General features: G+C 49.4%; 1 protein-coding gene across 10 annotated transcripts in view; it reads left to right on the top strand.

The window, feature by feature from the left end:
• ARNTL (aryl hydrocarbon receptor nuclear translocator like) overlaps positions 1-22,601 on the top strand; it is a 108,009-nt gene that overhangs the window by 61,237 nt on the left and 24,171 nt on the right. For 8 of the 10 annotated variants that reach the window (XM_027563324.1, XM_027563321.1, XM_027563323.1 and 5 more), the window contains 7 exons: positions 10,824-10,952; positions 13,943-14,067; positions 14,781-14,927; positions 17,165-17,203; positions 17,695-17,736; positions 19,032-19,189; positions 20,935-21,014. In XM_027563324.1, coding sequence (XP_027419125.1) covers positions 14,788-14,927; positions 17,165-17,203; positions 17,695-17,736; positions 19,032-19,189; positions 20,935-21,014 — 459 coding nt within the window. In that variant the 5' untranslated portion in view covers positions 10,824-10,952; positions 13,943-14,067; positions 14,781-14,787. Of the gene's footprint in view, positions 1-6,050; positions 6,131-10,823; positions 10,953-13,942; positions 14,068-14,780; positions 14,928-17,164; positions 17,204-17,694; positions 17,737-19,005; positions 19,190-20,934; positions 21,015-22,601 lie in introns of those variants that run through there. The other 2 variants (XM_027563326.1, XM_027563329.1) reach the window with 2 other exon arrangements.

Consider the following 22,601-nt stretch of genomic DNA (forward strand, 5'->3'; position numbering starts at 1 on the left):
ACCTTGTGACCCGTTTGGGCATCCTTGAACCGGAGGCGGGAGGCGGGTGGGTGAGAGCCAGCCCTGCCCTCTTCCTCCTATGTGGGACATCACTTTAGCTTTTCTTTGCTGAGTCTCTGCAGCAACCAAGCGTATGCAGAGTTCCAGCTCTGGGAGTTGGGCACGTCGGGGTTCTGTCTTTGATCCCTCATTCTGGCTGTGTGATTTTGGACAAGTTGCTACACCTCTCTGAGCCTCAGTGCCATCTTTTTACATGATGGTGATCATAATACCTTCCCTAAAACGTCGTGGTGAGGACCAAATGAGCTGGGTAAGGGCTAGCACCATCCTCAGCATGTGTCAATAGGAGGTGGGCGCTGCTCCAGGAAGGCAGGCGGCAGCTGCTCCAGGAAGGCAGGCGGCAGCTGCTCCAGGAAGGCAGGCGGCAGGTACATGGATCACAGTGGAGTCTGTGATGCAGACCTCCCACTCAACATGTCCCCGACCGTCTGCTCTGCCCTGCTAGGTGGACCACAGGAAGGCTGCTCTTCCTCCAGCCATCACACGGGGCATGCTGCCCAGCAGGGGGAGTTCAGGGGGGATCTTCTCTCCCACTGGCCCCCTGGGCTGGGGGCCTTTGTTCTGTTCATGGAAAGGGCTACAGCCCTCCCGCCAGAAAACATGTGGAATCCCACCGGCTGTTCCCTCACAGTATATTCAACACTCAGCAGCTTCTCACCACCCCACCATGGCCACCCAGCCCCAGCTCCTCTTAGACCTCACATCCCATTCATCTGCACAGCCTGCCTGAAAATATACCTCGAGTTCTTTCAGTCACTCCTCAAACTGGGCCTGAGTTGTGTCATCTTTTCCTGACTGTTCACGGGTCTAGATGTTTCCTCACTGGCCTTCACTGGTGATGCTGCTACCTTTATCACACACACACCACCTGCCATATACACTCACAGATGCACACACACACACAGCTCCTCCATCACTGTGCATGGCTTTATGCACAGCACCTCCCCCACAGGGTCCCCCATCCCCACCTCGCTTCTCAGCACCGCAGCCAGACTTAAATCCCAAGTGGGTCATGCCATCCCATTTCACTCAGAGTCAAAGCCAAGGTCCTTACAGGGGTCTGCCCAGCACCCTGTGGCCTCCACCACAGCCCTCTGCACCGGTTCCTCTCTCGCCTGGAACACTCCTCGCTTCTCCTCCAGCTCCCCACATCTCCTCCTTCCTCCCCAGTGCTCCTCCTGCCCCGTGGCTGACTTTCCTCCCCAGCACTTCCCACCTCCCAGCATTGTTTACTTCTTTATCCCTCTGCTGGCCTCGGTCACCAGAATGTATATGAGAGGAGGACAAGGGTCTGTGTCCCCTGCCCCAGCCCTGCCGTGGAGAGCAGTGCCTGGCACCTGGATGCTTTCAGTGAATATCTGTTGAAAGATTCACGGAGGATTGTGGGACCGCACACGCATAGTGTCTTCATCATTACAGAACTGTCCCGAATTGAAATTTGACTGCCACGGGCAATCTGTGGTGGAAATTTACTCCGATTACCAGTTCTTTCACTGTAGAAGTTACCTGGCCTACAGGGGTGCCTAGTAAGTTCTGTTGGATGCATTACTTTGGGGCTTTGGGGCCGTGGTAGCCATCTGAGGCCTCCTTCCCCATCAGTCCAACCCTGCAGTGGGTGGGACGGTGTCCCCTGACCCCTCTGAGCCAGGTGTCCCCCTGCTTCCCCACCGTGCATCCTGGTTCTGGCAGCACTGTCAGCTGCTGGCCCCCCTTCCCCTGTATCTCCATCTCTGCAGGGAGGTCATCGTCCTTTGCTTTCACCGTCTCGTCTTCCTAGGAACTCTGCTGCTGCTGCTGCTAAGTCACTTCAGTCGTGTCCGACTCTGTGCGACCCCATAGACGGCAGCCCACCAGGCTCCCCCGTCCCTGGGATTCTGCGGGCAAGAACACTGGAGTGGGTTGTCATTTCCTTCTCCAGTGCGTGAAAGTGAAAAGTGAAAGTGAAGTCGCTCAGTCGTGTCCGACTCTTAGCGACCCCATTGACTACTGCGCACCAGGCTCCTCTGTCCATGGGATTTTCCAGGCAAGAGTACTGGAGTGGGTTGCCGTTGCCTTCTCTGGTAACTCTACAGTTTTGTTATTATTACCTGTTGATCTGGCTTTCTCGTTATTGTCTTCCCAGCTTCCCATGGCAGTTATTTCTCTGATTTTAGTTTAACTGGCGGTAGGACAAAAGGGGCGGACTCTCAAAGCAGCATCCTCGGTTTCAGATTTAGAGGCACTCTCCACGCTGCCCACTGTAGCACACGGGCCTCCGGAGTGTTCTCCAGCCCCACTCCCAGGTCCCTCTTCAGGCCTTTCCCCATCACCCTCATCCTCTCCCTCCTACTCCCAGAGCTTATCCACTGGCCAGGCCCTCCCCTCTCCCCCAGCGGCTTCTCCTCCCACTGTTTCTGCGCCCCTTCACCCCAGATTTGTAGCCCAAGCTTGCTTTCTGTGACCTCCATACTTATGCCCAGCCCCCGGCCTTCTGCTCCTGGTCTCACCTCGCAGCTCAGCACTTTGGTAACCACAGTTAACCCAAGAGGCATCCTAAGTGCTTTTTGTGCATTGGCCTCATTCAGTCTGGGAAGAGAAATCCTCCTCTTACAGGCGAGACCGCAGCTCCCAGAGGTCATGGAACTGGCCCAGGACACAGCTAGTCACCAGCAGGACTGGCATTTGAACCCAGGCTGTCTGGCTTCAGAGGACTGACCACTGCCCCGTCCTCTCTTCCTGTCCCCATCATGCCCTCCCCTGTTTGTCCACCCCCCTGCCTGATGCTCGGCAGGAGGGGAACCCTCGCTCTTCCTTGGTTCCAGCTTGGGGAGTCGGGGTAGGCCACAGGCCTGGTTGACCATCTCTGGATAAACGCGCACCGCATGGCCTTGCCCACCAGGGAGCTCTGCGGCTCCTCAGGTCCTTCCCCACTTTGCAGTTGGCCTTGCTCTCTGCCAAGGCACAAAGTGAAGGCTGTTCCATATAATATTGCTCAGTGCCCCATCTTTGCTTCTGCTTCCCCTCAACACCAGCATCCTTCTCTTTGTGTGTGTGCTAAGTCACTTCAGTCGTGTCCGACTCTTTGTGACCCCACGGACTGTAGCCCACCAGGCTCCTCTGTCCATGGGATTCTCCAGCAAGAATACTGGAGTGGGTTGCCATGACCTCCTCCAGGAGATCTTCCCAACCCAGGGATCAAACCCCCACCTCCTGCATTGGGAGGGGAGAGTTCTTTACCACTAGCGCCCCCTGAGAAACCCCTCCTCGTTATCACCAAATAACAGCAGTACATCCTTTTGTTTCCTTTAGAACAAGAGGCAGATGTTTTCCACAATTTTTTTTTCAACATCAGGTAGCAGGCTCTTTGGTGGAAAGAGGGTTCATTCCCTGAGTCTTTAGGGCCAAGCTCTATTCTCTTAGTCTGTAGCATGTTTTTTAAAAAAGGTGGGGGAGAATAGAAAGAAAAGAAACAGCAACAACATGAAGCCACGCTGATGTGTCTTTGGTTAATGATCCTTCTTGGTGCGGGGCAGGAGGGGTCATCCCTGTGTCATCATTAAATGCAGGGGTGTGTCAGGGTTAAAGGTCAGGAGGAGAGCTTTGCCCTCAGGAGGCTGCCTCCCAGAGCTGACAGGACAGAGCAGCCAGGATGTACAGACCCAGAGCATGCCCTGCCTCCCCAGACATCGAGCATCTCCCCCAGGCCCTACACTGGGCATCTGGGTGCAGAGGAGAACGAGGCCTGGATCTTTCTGAGGCAGGCAGCCCCCCTTCCCCTGCCCCCAGCAACTTCAGATTCCATTGCCATCCTCCAGGGAGTGCGGAGAAATCCTGGGTCTCAGCCGGCGGGTGGGCTGAATGCACGTGAATGCAAGAGGCAGAGGGTGCAACGGAGAAGAGGGTGTGCCCTGGGTGGAGGAGGCAGCCAGGGACAGGTGGGACAGAGACCTCAGACATCGGGCTTTTCTCAGAGGATCCGAGAAGCTTACAAAGCCATGCCAAGCACCTTCTGGCATGGAAGTGGGCAGGGAAGGAGGGGAAAGCAGGATTGCTGCATCCTGAGTGATCCTGCAGAGCAAGTGTCCCTTTAGCGTGCCCCACCCAAGTTCTGTCCACTAGATGTTGGGTGCAGGAAAGCGTGGGGACCAGTCCCTGTGAGCAGATGGAGACCCTGCTGCTCCCCGACCGTCGCCCTCTGCAGGGCCCTGTTTAAGGTTCCTAGAAGCCCTGCAGAGGAGAAACACAGCCTTTAACCAGAATTCCCCACACTTCTTTGACCATGGGTTCCTCCGCCCCATGTCTTTGCATTTAAGTCTCATAGAGTCGGTGTTCTGTGACAGCTCTTTGGGAAGTGCTGCTGTGGAGAATTTTTCAATCTCTGCATACTCTGGAATGTGCCCACTTCTTATTTTGCATGGAGGCCATGCTACATAGAGGAAAGACTATGGGCTTTAGATAGGACTGACCTGGGTTTACATCTACCTTCCTGTGAAATCTCTGACTTTGCTCAGGTTACCTAACCACCTCTCTGAAACTTAGCTTCCTCATTTTTAAAATAGGAGAACATTAGCCACCTAACAGGGCTGCTGTGATGGTTAAATGAGAAAATAATGATAGTTTTCCACGTGGAGGGCTCGTCATGTGTCAGATACAATGGAATCTGAAGCCACCAGGGGACTCACATGTGCTGCCTCCCCCAGAAAGATCCAGGCCTCGTTCTCCTCTGCACCCAGGTGCCCAGGGTAGGGCCTGGGGGAGATGCTCGATGTCTGGGGAGGCAAGGCTCGCTCTGGGTCCGCACATCTGACTAAGCATGTTTTGCCTCTCTTTTCATCTTCGCCACAGCTCTGAGGCAGGATATATTGTCATCCCTATCTCCCAGGTCAGGAGGCCATGACACACCAAGTTAAGGGTTGTGCGTATGTTGGAACTGAGATTTGCACCCCAGGCACTAATGCCTGGTAGGGTCAGGCTTTGGAGCCTCACCGTCACCCCCAGCAGAGAGCATGCTCCAAACCACCATGTCATAAAGGGCCTGGTGCACTGAAGGCACTAAGGAATATCCGTTCCCTTTTCAGGAGATTCATGGGTATTTACTGGGAGATTGGTCATTCCTGGACTCCAAGTCACTCTGCAGTCTTTCTTATTAAACCTGTTAAAGGAGTAATCTGGATCTGCCTGTCTATTCATTGTTTTCTGCACATAAAAATTCTCCTTCAACCAGTTTCCAAAAACGTTATGACTCTTCTCTTACGACCTGATCCACCTCAGTTTGGTCAGCGGCTCGACTGTCTACCCGTATTGGGCCAGTCTCCAAACTGGTCCCGCCGGTGGTCTGTGCATCCCCATCCAGGACCAAGGGTCCTTCCAGAAAGCACTGTGGATCTGTAGCTTGTTCCTCTGGCTTTTCTCCTTCCTATACTTCAGTGATAGACTTGGCAAAGGTCTAAGAAGGCATCCCTTTCTCACTCATTCAGCAAACATGTACTTAGCACCATTGCTAGGCTAGGAGTATGCCCTGTATTGTGCCTCTTAATTAGATCGCAGAATCTCACAGCCCTCAGTAGGCCTCCAAGACTGGAATGCTGTAGACTCTCCTCTGTCCATGGTGTTGGGGATCTTTTCTGCATCGACCAGCCTTGTTCACAATCTAATCCAGAATTCACAGTCCCTGCCCCTTGTGCTACCCTCTCAACAGGCCCTTCAAGTCCTGTAGTTCCAAGTGCAAGCTCCTTGATTTTTGTTTGATTTCAGGATTCCCAAGCATCTAAAGCTTCCAGCAGGACTGGGTACACAAGCGCCACAAGCGGGATTCTCCGCAGGCCCCTGACAGCCGCTGCACGTACACTGTCCTCTGCGCAGAACATCATTCCAACTATCCAACCTGCCAGGCAAGCATCTACAACACCTGGTTCAAGACTCACCTCTTCCCTGGTCCCTCCTCCTTCCATTTCCCTGCACACACCATCAAATAAGCTAATCATTTTCTCCTCTGTTCTGCTCCTATACTTCAGCTACGTTGCGGCCCACAGCTAGAAAAAAAGGCACTCCTTCCTCAAGACACTTGACCACCACCTGCTGGAAATTTAGGGTAAATGCTCTACAAATCTCTGCCACTTACAGAAGTGAAGGTGCATACTGGCATTGGGTAGGGTGCTGCTCGCATGACTGCAGGCAGGGCGCTGCCTTTTGCAGTGATCACGATTGAGGGGATTTAAACATTCCCCTCTGTGTCCTGGGTGCCCTGGCTTCCACTTGGGCTGAAGAAATGCTTGCTTAATGATACTGGGGCAAGCCCTTGTTACCTTAGACTTGAGGCACCTGGTTTTGTGGGTGAATGATCGCTAAATCCATCTGTTTTAAAGGAAGGCAACCAAACTCCCCACAAGCTGTCAGAATAACCAGAGGGTCTCAGGGGGATTTGCAGTGGGGCCAGCGACCCTTCAGTCTGTTATCTCTGCTCAAAGGCCACCACCATAGGAACAGACCAGAGCAACTCCACATTCCTCCCCATAGTAAACCTCAAGTTGAGAATATGATGGAGAATTGGAGCAGGTGCTGTGTCCAGGGCCAGCTCCTTGTATGTTGTGGGGAGGCAGAGGTGGCCACACAGGGGTCCTTACAGGGAGCTGGGGGTTTTGTGGGAAGTCCATCAGTGAGCACGCAGCTGACTAGACAGGGTAAGCAAGGATGTTGATTCACTATCATCCATATTTTCCTAAGCCATGCCCTTTTATTAAGCCACATCACCAAAAACCAGTACCCCAGTGACATCTGGGACTTCATAAAGTGGTCTCAATAGAGCTCCATCTAGCTGTTACACTTGCAGGTGGGGGCAGGAAGGGGGACATGCTTTTACTAGGGTCCTTATTTTCCCAGAGCCATCTGGCATAGCGTTGTTCATGTCCCACAGTCTCCCAAACAGGTACCCCTCTTTGGTAACCTTAATGAAGGAAGAGGGCTGATCCTTTCCCTCTCTGCCCTGGCTGCCAGGAAGCCCAGAGACAGTTTCTGTAGCTTTCCTGAACCAGGATTGCTTCTTATCGCTTCCCTGATTCCTTCTCCAGGAGTGCTTGTTTTGGGCTGTTTGTCTTTTCCACTGTGGGGATGGCTTTGGGGGCTGGATGGGCAGTGATGTGGCAGAAGAAAGAAGAACCACCAGTGAGCCAGACACACATGGGTTTCAGTCCCCACCTGTTAACCGTGTCATCTTAAGCAAGATGTCTTTACTTCTTCAATGCTGAGTTCCTTACCTGGAAAACTGGGGTAATGACCACGAGGAACAGATAGGTTACTGTGAAGATTAGACTCTGCCAGTGTGACCTGCACTGTTCCCTCTCCCTCCTCCCAGGTCAGGCTTGGCCTGTGGCTCCAGGATCGGAGTTGGTTTTTCCTTCTTTCTGCCTCTGTCAGTCGGCTTAGGATGAGTGATACAGCAGAGAAAAGCAGGGGACCTGCCCTCCTGGTTTGTCTGGGACAAAGGGGTTTCCTGGCATGCAGGATTTCCAGTGCTCAAACAGGAAGGTCAGAGGCAAAGAGAAGAGCTGGTCACCCTAGTAGAAACCTCAGCATCTCAGGAGCTTACAGTGGCCTAGGTTTGCTTCTTGCTGGTACTACCATCCATCCGAGACCTTGGCTAAAGGGGGAGTCTCTGTCTGGCAGTCGCTGGTCTCTTGGTAAGGGGGTAGTTGGTCAGGGCCAGTTCAAAGGCTGCTGCTGTCCCCTCCACTCATGTTCATCTGTCTGGGAGAGTCACTTGGCTGGGCCTGACATGGGGCAGCCTGCCGACTCCCCACACAGAGGGGCATCTATAGGTTTGAACCTTAGTATAATCCGCACACTTCGCTTTCTCTTCTTGTCATTCTAGGGTGCTGGGGCAAGGAGAGGGAAAGCTGAGAGATGCCTGGTCTGTGATTGGAGGGCTCCCTGTGGCCATCTTCCTGTGGACGGTGTGTGTGTGGGCTTCTTAAGGGGCAGTTAGCCTCGCCCTGCTGTGCTTGAAGGAGCAGTGGTCTCCTTTGGGTGTCTAACAGTGGCTAAAATGCCCACCTCTTCCAGCCCCCTTGTTCCTTTGTGTGGAGCCACAGAGAATCTTCTTCCTGGGCTCTGAGGAGGGACTGGGTGGGACGGGGGGCCCCCAAGCTCTTCCAAGGCATAATTCCCAGGCCCCTTCATGCCTTACTTTCTCTGGCCACCCAGAGAGCCTCCCTCCCACCCTCAGAAATCTCCAGCTCAGAAGTGGGCTCACATGTGATACCCACTCTAGGACCAGGGCTGGGCTGTCCCCAGAGCATCCTCACTATGTGTCACTTGGATGGCAGCACCAGGGCTGGCCCAACCCCCGCTCAGCTGGGGTCCCCCCTCCCAGGTACCTTTGGTCTCTTGGGGCCCCCTTCCTTCCTTGGCTCAAACTCTATTAAGAGGTAATTAGCACTTTCATGCATTGGAGAAGGAAATGGCAACCCACTCCAGTGTTCTTGCCTGGAGAATCCCAGGGACGGGGGAGCCTGGTGGGCTGCCGTCTATGGGGTCGCACAGAGTCAGACACGACTGAAGTGACTTAGCAGCAGCAGCAGCAGCAGCACAGAAAAGGTTTTTGTCTCTTCTGTTGTTTCATTTATTGTCTTGTATCTAAGAACACCTTCCTGGAGAGAAAACAGTTTTCCAAAAAATATTTGTCACAACTGATTCAGCTTTCTTGTCCAAGCATACAAGAAATACAGCTTAGATTTTGCAAAATAGAGTGCTAAAATGTTTGTTAGCATTTATGATTTCTATAAAGGAAATCTGAGCATTGGAAAAAAATGATCAAAATGAGAATTCGTGGGGCGTTTGGTCCTGAGGACCTCTATCTAAATTTCAGGGATGTGGGGAAAAGAGAAAACGAGAGGCATGGTATTGGGAGATGAGGAACCCTGAGATTCAGGTGCAGGGGGCGGGGCGGACGGCGGGGGCGGGGCGGGGAGGGGCGGGGCTGGCGGGACGGCGGGGGCGGGGCCGCAGCGGCTAACGGGAAGGGTCGGCAGCTGGGGAGAGCCGAAGGCTTCCCTGAGGAGACACGTGAGGGCAGTTGAAAGGCACGCAGGAGTTCACCAGGTGACCGAGTGGGCAAAGGAGCCACGCCTACTCCCTGCAAAACGAAGTGGACGCAGCTGAGGCCTCGTGCTCTTGGGAACTGAAGTACTTCAGTGGCCTGGCGCCTCAGGCAGCGGATGCGCACTCCTGGGCTGGGGAATGAGCAAGCCCACTGTGGAGGCCTGGTGTTGCCTGCTAGGTGTTTGGGGTATTTTTGGAGGGCCTAGGCGAGCAGCGAAGCCGTTGAAATGTTTTAAGCAAGGGGGCGTCCTGCCTCTGAGCACAGTGAGGAGAGGGCAAGACTAGCAGGGAAGTGGCTGGACCCTCCTATCCAAGGGCCAGGCAGCGGCTCTGGGGTGTTGGAAGAAGAGGGGCTTATGCCCAGGGTGGATCCTGAGTTGCCCGTTTGGGGTTGGGAGGATAGTATGGGACCTGGATGCTGGTCTGATTTAGGTGGGGTTCTGTGTGGTAAGCACCCCCCGCCCCCAGCAGCCTTACCCTGGGGACTTTGCATCCTTGTGCCGCTACTGTATCCATAAGGCTTAGAGACTGAAGCCCGGAATTCCTGGACACATCTTTGTAGGGGCTGGGACGGGGTTACCAGCATCAGACAGGAAGGGGTTCTGAACCAGACTGCAAAGAAGAGTAAATGGGAAGGACACGGTCTTTTCTATTCCCTGGATACTCATTTGAAGACCTTTGTAATGATCTAGGCAAGTTAGGTTATCCAAGAGGCCAGAATTAGCCCGCGGAATATGAAGCGCCAAAATTTGTGCTTCAGAAAGGTCAGGAAAACCCCATTTAAAGCCCCTGTCTTTTCATCTCAAGACGGAGCAGGGAAGAAGTAAGGGGGCTTCTTAAGAGCCTGTTCCCCTTTCAGGGTTCACAGGGACAGGGAGGAGACCCTGTATCCTGCCAGCAGCAGGTGGGCAGGGCAGCACCACCCGCCCCCCTTTGACGTCAGCAGCTTTTCAGAACTGATTTCTCTACCAGACGTACTTAAATTCAGGGACATTTTCTTTAAACATCTTAGCTCATTCCCAGCCATTTCAGGCATTGGCCCTGCTGGCATTTCGTCTTGGCTTAATGTTTCCTGAAGACTTGCTTTCTATTGTTCCACGTTGTGTGCGTTTAGATAACTCACTTGGCTGGAGCAAGTTAAGTGGTGTCCTCAGGGGCAGGTGTAGCTCCCGGAGCCCCACTGCTCTCCCCCGCTGAGTGACCTTGGCTGGTTTCTTCACCTCTCTCTGCTTCAGTCTTCTCCTTGGTCAAATGTGGAAACAGTAGTATTAATACTTACCTCAGAGTTATCGTCGGGTCTAAGTGAGTTAATCTACATGGTGCAGTAAGAACAGCGCCCGATGCCAAGTACACACTCAGTCAGCGTTCACTGTTGTTACTGCTTGACCCAGTGGGAGAAATGAAAAATATAATTATCTTCTTCCTCTTAAGGCCGTGTCCAAGAATCTACGTTTAATAATTTTAAAGGCATTGTTTTTCACAGAAAATATCTCCCGGCATATTTCCTCATGTGTTTGCAGTTGAGTTGAACAGGCAGCTGAAGGATGGGATGGTGAGCTCAGCATTGCTCCCTGTAATTGGGAGTCATGATTGAGCTCCTCATCTCCTTCAGCCGCTGTGAGACTTTCAACTGTGTCTACTTCAAAGTGACCTGTCTGGGTTTTTTTTTCCTGTGGGCCCCACTGCAGGTTTCTGGAAGAACTTGACTGCTTGAAAGGAAGCGACAAAACATGAAAATCGCTTTGAGGTGACCAACAAGTCCAGCGGCCCCTTGCTTCTCCCAAGGTGGATCTGAGGTTTAAGAACCGTAACTTCAGGTAACAATCCTGTCCTACCCACCCCCACCTAAATACACTATCATTGCAGCCCCGACGGTCGTTCTTCGTTTAGGAAGTGTGGTTTCTCCCAAAATCCCTGAAACCTGGAATACTCCACCTCATGCAAATGTCTGGCTGTTCAGAAAGAGCGGTGGGGGCAGAGGTAGCATCCCAGGTCTGACATGTGGCCCAGATGGTCACCGGGACCCTAAGTGTAGGGCTCTGCTCACAGCTGACCTGGTTTCTCTTAATGTCAGTAGTACTGGTAATAATAACAGCAGCAGCAGCCACAGCAGGGCCTTTAGTGTGATTAAATGATTATAAAGTACTCTTTGAAGAATACATCAGACTAGCCCGGAAATTTCTGAAAACAGAAAGTACAAAGAGGGAAAGGAATTGTTCTATCAGATATTAAAATGTATTTTACAGCCATAGTCATCAACAGTGTGGTGCCAGACTGGAAAAAAACCGGTCAAGGGAACAGAATAGAAAGTTCAGACTGAAAAATGAGTCAAGAAAAGTGGCATTTCTAGTGACTGGTAACAGGATATGTAGACCTAGTAAGTGTTGGAATAACTGTATTTTTTGGAGGGAAATTAGAAATTCTCAACCTTAAGTACTGCACCAAAAATAATTTCCAAGTGGATTAAAACTGAATTTTTAAAGTTACAAAAATTGTTAGCAAAGAAGAGGATATTTTAATTTTTATTTTTTTATAAAATTATTTTGGGGATGAGAAAAGAGTTTTTAAAACCTGCCACTTTTAGTATCATGTGCAAACACCATAAGCAAAGATAAAAGACAAAAAGGGGAGAAAATTATTTACAGCATCTATGATCAGCAAAGATTAATATTCCTAACATACAAGTTTATTTATTTTTCAATATGTATTTATTGAGTGCTTACTATGTGCTGAAATGTGATCTGGGCACTAAGGGTACAGACAGTAAACCAAAGTCTGTGCTCTTCTGATGCTTATGATCTAATGGAGAGGACAGCCGGTAAATTAAGTAGGTTATTGCTGGCCAGATGTGGATAAAGGCAGTGGAAAAAAAATTAAGCAGGACTGATGGAAATGGCAACCCACTCCAGTGTTCTTGCCTGGAGAATCCCAGGGACGGCGGAGCCTGCTGGGCTGCCGTCTATGGGGTCGCACAGAGTCGGACACAACTGAAGCGACTTAGCAGCAGCAGCAGAGGTGGTTAGAAAGAGTTGTGGGGGTGTGTATTATATGGTTATCCTGGCAAACTTCACTGATAAAGGGACATTTGAACAGAAATATGAAGGAAAAAGGGGAGAAGTGGTTGAATTTTGGATTTTTTTTTGACTGTTTAGCTAATAGGATTTGTTGATGGATTAGATACAGGCCATGGAAGAAAAGGAGTCAGGGGTGACTTCTAGGTTTGGGGCCTAAGCAGCAAGCAGGATTGAAGTACCACTTACTGACCTGGGCATGACCAAGAGGCTGGACTTGCGGGCAACCAGGGATTGGTTATGGATGTTTCATGTTTCTATTGTATGTTCAAGGGGAGATGTCAAGTTGATGCTTTGGAACTCAGGAAGGGGTCTGGGCTGGAGATGTAAATATGAGAGTTGTCATAGTATAGGTAGTTATTTAAAACAGTGAAACTAGGCAGATCTCCCAGGGAGGGAGTGTAGGCAGAGAGGGGGGCTAGGAACATCCATGGATCGGTCACCTAGAGGTGAGGGAGACGAGAGGAAACAGCTGTAGAGACAAAAGAGGAGTGACCACTGAAGTAGGAGAACCGTGAAGCTGAGAGCCGGGAGGGAGAGATCAGCTCTATCAGATGTGTTGATGCCAAGCAGGGAGGGGATGGAGAACTGGCCGTTGGATTTAGCAATGAGGAGGTCATTAATGAACCCAGCAGGGGCTGATATATTGGAATGATGGGGACAAAAGCCTGATTTGAGTTGATTTGTCTTGAGGAAGAGAAAAGCAATTGAAAACAAAGAAATGGGGCAGTAACTGGAAGGAAATAGAGTTCAAAAGAGTTTATTCCCTGCCCAGCCCCCGCAAGATGAGTGTTGTTGCAATGTGTTCTTGTCCTTGTAGAAGCGATGCAAGATAATGCGGAATGTGGATGATGCAGGGTTGGGGTGGATGGTCCACACTCATGAGAGAGGAGGGTGCATCATGCTTTGGTGTGGGGTCCTAGCCAGTAGTGTCTAGGTTGCTGGTAGAAGTGGTCACTGGCTGCTTTTCTCAGTGGCGTAGAAAGCTGACTTATCGGCTAAGGGTGAAAATCAAGGTGTTGGAGGTTGGAGGAGGAAAGCGCAAATGTGGTCTCAGAGCAGGGGAGTCAGGGATTGCTATGTGCTTTTCTCCCCAGGCTCAGGTGCCCAGGTGAGCATGAGTTAGGAGGCCCATCGATGCTAAAGGTAGTATGGTAAGAAAACAGGACACAAGTGGGCACCAGGAGTAATCAAGAAATACCTATAGGGACTTCCCTGGTGGTCCAGTGGTTAAGTCATTGCTTTCCGATGCAGGTTCAATCCCTGGCTGGGGGGCTAAGATCATACATGCCTCATGGCCAAAATACCAGAACATAAACAGCAGAAGCAGTATTGTAACAAATTCAACAAAGACTTAAAAAAAATAAATGGTCCACATCAAAGAAAGAAAGACATGCCTATAAACAGAAACACCATTCATAATCATTTTAAGATACAAGTAAAAATAGTGAGGTTTTGTATTTTCCTTCAGATTGACAAGAGCTTTCATTGGGGATGAAAGTCACTGTGCGGAGCACAGTGTTTCTGTATTTAGCAAAACATACAATGTGTGTCCCCTTTAGACCTGTCAGTCCTCCTAGAAGTTTATACTAAGAGATAATAGCTCAAATGCACAGAGCTATGTGCACAGTCAGTGTTCACTCTAGCAACGACAGTGAGAGTGACCAGGAGGGCTCCGGTGACTAATCTGTGGATACAGTGGAAACAAAAGCTCACCCTCACCTTTCACTTTGCAGATGAGGAAACTCAGGCCCAGAGAGAGGGAGTGACAGCCCCTGTCACGTTGCCTGGAGCTCAGACCCCAACAGTTGGCAGTGCACAGCCCCCTTCACCTGGGTTTGGAGTTGGAGTCTCTTGCAAGGTACTTGCCAGTCTCTCTTTTGAGCTGACTTGCTTTGCACTTTTAAGATATGAATTCTCAAAATACTTTGCAAAGGTTTGCAGTGCTTTCACTTCATTGTGCAAGGTTTTCCTTGCAATGGAATCACAAGTGCAGAAGGACAGGCAGAGAAGACTAGACAGACTTTGCCTGGGCCAGTGACGGGGAGGGACTGCTTTTTTGACTCCCAAGTGGGACTTACAGGCTGAGAAAGGATATTTTATGCTTTCCTACAACTTTGATAAAAGCTATAATAAAAATACAGAGATAACAAGCAGATCATATTTATTTCATCGATTAGATTTGATTGAAAGAAAATTAAGTTAGGATTGTGAGAACATCTGGGACACTAGGTTACCTCCATGGCTGGAACATGGGGCTGTACCTACTAGAGCCTTGGGTTCTGGTTTAGTTCTTCATGCCCTGGTGCAGGGACCTAAGAGAAGCCACCTAGTTTCTCTGAGCTTTGTATCTTTGTCAGAAAAAACAAGCAGATGAGCCTAAATTACCTATAATAACTCCTAGAGTGAATATGATGCTCCTTCTGGCAGTGCCTGTCCTCGTCCCAGCTGGCTGGGGGAGATGTCGGCACTGTCATGAAGTCCCTGTCCTCCCACAGTGCCACCCTAGTCCTCCACCACCTTAGAAAAGCTTGTGGAAATAATTGCACCTCTGTCCCCTTGTACCTATTTCAGACCTCCAATGGCCGACCAGAGAATGGACATTTCTTCAACAATCAGTGACTTCATGTCCCCAGGTGCCACCGACCTCCTCTCCAGCCCTCTGGGCACCGGTGGCGTGGATTGCAACCGGAAACGCAAGGGCAGCTCCACAGACTACCAGTAAGGCCTTTGGGCTTGTCTTCCTCTGGCTAAACTTGGTGTCAGCTTACGGGCATGAACGTCCAGGGGCCCTACTGTTCCTTCTGGAAGAAGGGATCTTGTCTATGAAAAGGGATGGGGATGAAAGATCTGACTTGACTTTTCCCTTTATCTTCCCTTGGATTGCAAGCAGGAGGGAGCCTCCAGTGCAGCTGAGCCATTTACTCTCCTTTTGTGCACCCCGCTCAGGTTCCCAGATTTTCGAGGGAAAAAGAATAGCCTTAAAGCCAAGTTCCACCTCTTACCACTTTCTTCATTTTCCTTTGCTCCTTTGAGCAACATGGCTAAGTCCATGGATATAACCTCAGTGGTTCCAAAGAGAGCTTTGCCTAAGGACCTGTCTAGAGGAAGACATCAATGGCTTACTTAATGTTTGTAGAATGAGAAAGTAGAGGTCATCTCTGGAAATGGTATAGGAGCAGTGACATTGTCCTTAACACATTATTTGAATTAGTGTTCCTCTTACATTAAATAGCACCTTTTTTTTTTTTTTTTTAAGACTTGTTGGCTTTTCTTTGGAGTAAGTACATTTTCACACTTACAGTCAACTCTTTTGTATCTATACAGACATCTCGGGAATATGTCAGCATAGAACATTCAAAAGGCACATTTTGTTTTGTAGAGGCAACTGCATGGAATCTTGCCCAAATGTCCATTGAAGAGTTTTCTTCTGCTTAATGAGAGAAAATCTCCAAGGAGAGGTGTGCCCCCTTACAGCAGAAGTCCCTTCTGCTGAAGTTCACGGGTCAGATTTGGGGAGCATAGTGGCTGGAGGTCAGATGCCCACTAGGAGATGCTATGAATAATATGTAAGTGATCCCAGATGATTAAGAGAGCGGCCACCCAGGGGATGGAGAATGGATGTGAGGACCGAGAGGGTGTTTTTCCAGGGCACTAACTCCACAACAGGGAAACCAGACGTTTTCTGTGGAGCTTTTGTCTGATGGAGCCCTTGACATGTTCTGAGACCTCCGCTGTCTAGATCTGTGGTTTCCACCCTGGTCACCACTCTGGACTTCCAGGTTTCCCACATGGACCCCAGTCTGCAAGTCTTCTGTGATTCATGGACACCCTATGAATTAAGCACCTGTCATCCCTTAACAGCTTAATATACCAAACTCCTACCTTAGGGCAGAGCTTCTTTTCACCTGCGATGATCACCTGCCTCAGTGAGCAGACATGAGTCTAGACAGAGGGGGAGGAGGACTTTTCATTTTCCCCTGTGGCCTGTAGAATTTCTTCTGAACTTCAGATCAGGTAGAGAAAGTCTCCGCCTATGAGGAGATGGCGGGCTCCTGGTTGGGAACCACTGTTCTGAGTGCCTGCAGCATACCTCAGTGCTCCTGAGAAAGTTGCTTTTTCTCTTAATGGTGATGATGTTTGTAGGGCCATGATTGGAGAAGGGAGAGAGGCCCAGAGGGTAGTCTGTCCTCCTGAGTGATTTAGGGATTGGAGGAAGGTATGAGCTCACCTGGAGGATTTAGAACTCCTTCCTCAGAGGATTTCAGTCTGTTTTCTACTGAACCCATAATGTGCTGTGAAAACTGGATTCCAGAGTCCATGAAGGGAAGGCAGATCCTTCTGTGACCCCAGGACTCTGTGGTCTCCAACCCATGCCTCCATCTGTCCCAGCTCCCCGGGGCTCAGGGTTTCCCCCAAGCTGAGAAGTAGAGCGCTGGCAGCAGTGGTGGGAGCTGGCTTGGGTTCTGCTCAGTGCTCCTTCGTGCGCACTTTGATGCTCCCTCCCCACCTTACCCACCACCAGACAGATATTCAGTATATATGCCCACATATGTTTGATGCTTGATACATTTTACAAATGAATAAACTCCATTTATCCAGAGTGATGGGGGTTGGGGGGCTTGGGGGAATGAGATATTATGGTTACTTGGATACTCTGGTTAACTCAGAGTTTCCATGAATGCTGTGTATTCCCAATTTTCTCAAGCAATCAATATAGTAAAATGCATGAACACACAAACTTTATTGAAGTGGTATATATAACATTTGATAAACTGGAAAGTGAGTCTGGTTTTATATTAGGTTCAAGTTGGTTTTACTTTTATACATCAGGAGTCAATGCTGTGGCTCTTTGAGCTTTCTAATTGCTTGGTTTCTGGATAAATGATGGCCTTCTGTATTGTGGTGAGAAGCGATTTTGTATGTCTTAACAGTTATATTCTCTTTTGTTTTCTCAGAGAAAGCATGGACACAGACAAAGATGACCCTCACGGAAGGTACCGTGAATTAGTCATTTGAACTTCAGCATCCTTAGAGCCATTTTCCTTGCATAATTAAACGTGCAGGTTCCACCTATCTCCTTGATTAGGGATAAGCAAGGAGGCTGTGAGCTTGTGGGCTCAGAACTGTCTCCCCTCTATGCCCCACCCTGTAACCCAAACCGTAGAGAATCTGCCTGTGATGCAGGAGACCAGGGTTTGATCCCTGGGTCAGAAAGATCCTCTGGAGAAGGGAATGGCAATCCACTCCAGTATTCTTGCCTGGAGAATTTCGTGGACAGAGAAACATAGTGGGCTCCAGTTCATGGGGTCGCAAAAAGTCAGACACAACTGAGCAGCTCACACACAACACACCCCACCCTGTGTAGCTAACAAGCAGAGCCCTCGTGTGTCACGTAGAGAGGACGGGATCAGGCAGGGAAGAAAATGGATGTGTAACTCTACTGTTAATCTCCAGGGGATTATGTTTCTTTTTATTTGTTTTCCAGGTTAGAATACACAGAGCACCAAGGAAGAATAAAAAATGCAAGGTGAGCTTGGACCTTCTCTCTGTATATAAGCCATCCTGGTTTGGTTGCTTAGTGTGCAGTCAAGGAGGCTCTGAATATCTGTTCCCGGTCTGTCGAACAGTCTTTGATACTGTCGTGTCCTTAGGGAGTGAGAGGGAGGGGAGCCCTGGCTTGATGTGGCCTCTGTCCCTCACTGCCTCCAGGCTGAGCTGCCTTCACTCTTTGCTGTCTAAGCATGTTTAATCTGAAGGGAACTCTGGAGAGAGCCAAAGATAAATCAAGGCTAAAGGTTTTCCCTGTCTTCAGCAGGTTCCTCCTTCCTGCCTCAGGGCCCTCTGGGGAGACCTGGCTCAGGGAGTCAGTTCCCCGGCTTTGCCTGGCCTCAGAAAGGGCCCTTATTGCTCTGCAAGGTGTGGCTGAAGGCCAGGCCTGGGGAGGCCCTGCTCCCTCAAGTAGATTCTCTGACTCCCTCCTTCCTGCCTCCAGCAACACTTGCTGACTCCCCTCCATGGGGGTCCTCCACTCTCCTGCCATTAACCCCAGGGCCATCTGACGCTGTGTCCTGCCACAGAACTAGGGCTGTAGAATTCAAAGGACCTGAAACTGCTGGCTTTTCCCTGATGGACCAGCTTTGGCGAGAGATCACACGGTTCTGTTGCTATGGCAGTGGCACTGTTGACACGCCTCTTTGGGGGACAGTCACAAACAGCAGGTGCACACCAGTCAGGAAAAGAGTGTGCCGTGGGACGTGTCATGCTCCTCGGCGGGCAGCAACTCTTAGGGACAGATGTAGCATCTGCTGCATCTGGGTGGGGTCACGGCTGATCCAAGGACAGCAGCATTAGTTACCTGGTGTCTCAGTCAGTCTGTCTCCCACAGACCACATGGCAGACTGCCCTCAGACCTCAGAGACAGCTCAGCCTGGGGCCCTCACTGATGTCTGTTCCTGGGTGCTTTGCCCTTCAAGTCCTCTACCTCCCTTCTTTCTTTCTCCCCCATCTTAAAATCCAACTTTATTGGGGCTGAGAAGAATAGAAATGAGGAGAAATTAAAAGCACAGTTGACTGTGAAAAGACAATTTTTGTAACATTTCTCAATTCTAAGGATAAGGTAAGCATTAAAAAAAAAAATACTAATACGGACTTGGCAGTGAGCCCCACTTTTTTGGGTGACTTTAGTAGAAAAGCCCAGTTTGAAACATTCTTCAGATTCTAAATTTGCCTTGTCAGATGAATATTGAAAACAGTTATTTTCATCATTGTTTCTTTGATGCTCTGTTACATTTTACAGAAATCATTTTTCATATTGTTGTTCAGGGAAGCTCACAGTCAGATTGAAAAGAGGCGTCGGGATAAAATGAACAGTTTTATTGATGAACTGGCTTCTTTGGTACCAACGTGCAACGCGATGTCTAGGAAATTAGATAAACTTACTGTGCTGAGGATGGCTGTTCAGCACATGAAAACGTTACGAGGTGAGATCCCGGCTTTATTGTCTATTTTGCCCTTGCTCACAAATGTTACCACCCTTAGAGTATTCCTGACTCCCTAAGGCCAGTGTTTATTACTTGCAAATGTGTAGCCTTGAGGAGTATACCAGTCATTTTCAGCAGCAGACATTATGCCAAATGAAATCGGCGTTAGCAAGCTTCTGTGGGTATCAAGATGCAGTTTTGCTGTCCTGCATCCCCAGAGGGTAGAGGCTGTGTGCCATGCACGTGTGTGTGTATGAACCCAGGCTACATACATATGAGAGGCACACATCCCATCTTGCATATATGTGGTGCCTGGACCTTGCCCATACAATGATAAACATCAGAAATGTAGCTGCCCTTTATGACACAGCAAACTCTGTTCCAGTTTTTAAGAGGAAAAATTCATCCTGGTTTCTTTTGAAGAGTGAGTCACTGGTTGACGGCACTTGCTACATTTTATTGTTGAGTGAACACTGATGATATTTTCATCTTCCTGGAATTTTCCCAAACCAGATCAACTCTTTATAAGGGAGGCAGTGTTTTCCTTCTTTTCCGAGTGTGGGGAGGGTGAGAAAACAGAGGCAGAAACGTGGAAGTGACTTATCCAAACCACAGGAGAAATCTGAACTGTGGCAGGCATTTTAGGGAAGGCTGTCCCTGGAATTTTCCACAGCTAGACTTGGACTATTTGAGGAAATCGGAAAGTAGGCGCTCACTCAGATCTCTGACCTGCGTGGTAAAAAGAATTACGTCTTTTATATTTCTACAAAGCCACCAGAAATAAGAAGTAGCTGGTTTTGTCTTTTGACCTTGATTCAAAAATATAAATGTTGTATCCTGGGCTTGGAGAATGGCATTTTAAAATTCATGTTAGCGAAGATAGAGATTAAATCATTACAACTAATTTCTGTTACATTGGAAAGAAAAGAGTGGCACAACTCAAGTGATCCTAAAAAGCAGGGGTGTGGATCAGTGATAGGCACCTTGTTAGTTGATTTGAAAGTCACAAACAGGTTCTGTTTCCCTCCTTCCTGGTGGTCTTTGGAATTGTCGTAAGCTGTTTTAGTTTATTTCTTCACTGTGCTACTAACCATTTTGCAGATTCCAAGTCGTTTACTGCTGGCATTCTTCTCTAAGTTATTCTCCCGAAAGATGCCAGATTGACTTTTAAACATGTCTTATGCCCTTTCAGTCCTGAGAGCTCGAGTTGCATTTACTGAAGTAATGCATTTCTCTGGGTTGCCAAGCTCATTTAACTCAACCCTGATGAAGAGGAACTCACAGCAAATGCCTTTCACAGCGTATTTACTCAGGGCCTGGCAGGCTGGATGACTTCCCAAGAACATTTAGAGTGGTGATTTGAGCACCCGCTAGACAACCCATTTAATATAGATGTTGCGGGGAGAGAGCATCCCAGGAGTCTCGACCAGTTTGCTTCTAGAGCTTCCTCTCTATTAGAAGCAGTTTCTAAACTTCTGTTAGCTCCTGAATTTTCCCTGTGGTGACAAAAACAAGCTTGCTAAGTCTCCTGTGGTCAACAGTGTTCACTTTTCGATGACATTCTCTTTGGCTTCTGTCCAAAGCCAGAGCTCACCTTATCTCCGCCAAGGAGAGAGAAGATAAAATGTAGCTCCCGGTGGGTAGGTACGAGGCTGCATCTGGAAGGTTTGAGGCAGTCGAGTGGAACAAGACATTATCTGACTAAAATAAAGTGTTCAACTCTTTCTCTTTTTCTCCCCCGGAAGGTGCCACCAATCCATATACAGAGGCAAACTACAAGCCGACTTTTCTGTCAGATGATGAATTGAAACACCTTATTCTCAGGGTATGTTGCAATTACGGGATTGTTTTTACACAACATTTATTTTCACAGATCTCAGAGTTAAGTGCCAGTGTGTGGGAATTTGATGTCTCAACACTGAACTTGTTTAGGCTCACTTCCTCTGTCAGGGTCTCCACCTTGTTCTTACTGTTTGAAGAGGCCTCACCTCTCTTCCCTGGGACCGTCCTCTTCTACCCTCACTCAAAGAAAAATGGAAGGTCTAGGGACTTTAAATCAGAAGAGCAGGATTTTATTAAAAATAGGAGTTAATCAAGAATCCCCTCCCTGCATGTGAAGGTTTTAGAAAGGGACTGAAACTAATAACCATTGAGAATTTCTCTCATCCTCATTTGACCACTAACACAGAAACAGCCACCTACACCTTTCTACTAAAATTCCATCAAAACAACAAAGCTTCCGAAGACGTCTCAGCCCTGGGTAGGAAGATGAGTGGAGGAGGCAGGTGCTTCCGCCTGCCTGACCGTAGCACTCGCTTCTCCGGCTGATCTCTGCAGGAAGGCCGCTGGGCTGGCACCGCAGGAACCTAGCTTCTATGCAGAATCAGGTCTGCTCTGGGCCGAGCAAGATTTCGCTTGGAAACTGAAGAGAGAGACACTAAATTCAGAGACATGTCCTCTTGCAAATAGTAGAAAGAAAACCAGAGAAACCTAACTTAAGGGAGGAATACCTGCCCCATCTCCCCCCAGCCAGGGCTGCCCTCGCGTCTCTGAGCAAAAAGTTTGCAAGGCCCCAGCATAGAGGGTGGTCCCTCTGGTTTTCTCCATCTTCACTACCCATTTTCAGCTCATCCTGGCTTCAAGCCCCCTGTTAGCCTGGCCTGCCTGCTCATTGCAGTAGTGTCTGCCCACCCCCTTGTGATATGCTCTATTAAATGCAAGGAACAAGACGTTATGAGTCAACAGGGCTTTGTTTCTCAAGCATAGCCAGTCCTGATTAGGCAGTGAGGGGCTGCTGTGGAGGTTCAGGGAGGTCAGCAGGAGCCAGGCCCTCTCTGTCTTCTTGTACCACCCTGCTGAGCCAGATTTTCACCTTGGAGGGGGATGGCTATGCCAGGTTTCAATAGCTCACCAGCCAGAAAGAGGGCAGGGGAGACTCCAGGCCAGCTGTCCTTTGTATCAGGAAAAGGCATGCCTTCCTGGAAGCACAGGAGTAGACTTCAGCTTATCTTGAAAATGTCACCTGGTCCCCTAGAGGTGCAAAGCAGGTTGCAGCACAGGTATCTAGATCTTCCAGCCTCCAGAGGAGAAGCAGGCACAAGAAGGGTGGGGAACAGCAGATGGCACACGTTCTTTCCAGAGCCACATCCGTCTGCTGGATTTCTTTCCAGTGGTGGCTGATTGAAAGTCATGACCTGGTGTGGGACTGCAGCTGTGGTCTGGTTGGCCTGGGGTCGAGTGGGGCTGGTGCCTCCTTGCAGGAGAAGCCATCTCATTAGTGCCACATCTGGGACAGCTGTCACAGCACCCTCCCTGGCTCTCTTGTACATGAATTATTGTTAGGCAAGGGTTTTTACATCTTGTGTAGGTACAGTTGGTCTTTTTGAACTTCTCTGTCAATCTGTTTATTGGA

The sequence above is a fragment of the Bos indicus x Bos taurus genome, chromosome 15 (assembly GCF_003369695.1).
Source record: "Bos indicus x Bos taurus breed Angus x Brahman F1 hybrid chromosome 15, Bos_hybrid_MaternalHap_v2.0, whole genome shotgun sequence".
Lineage (NCBI taxonomy): Eukaryota > Metazoa > Chordata > Mammalia > Artiodactyla > Bovidae > Bos > Bos indicus x Bos taurus.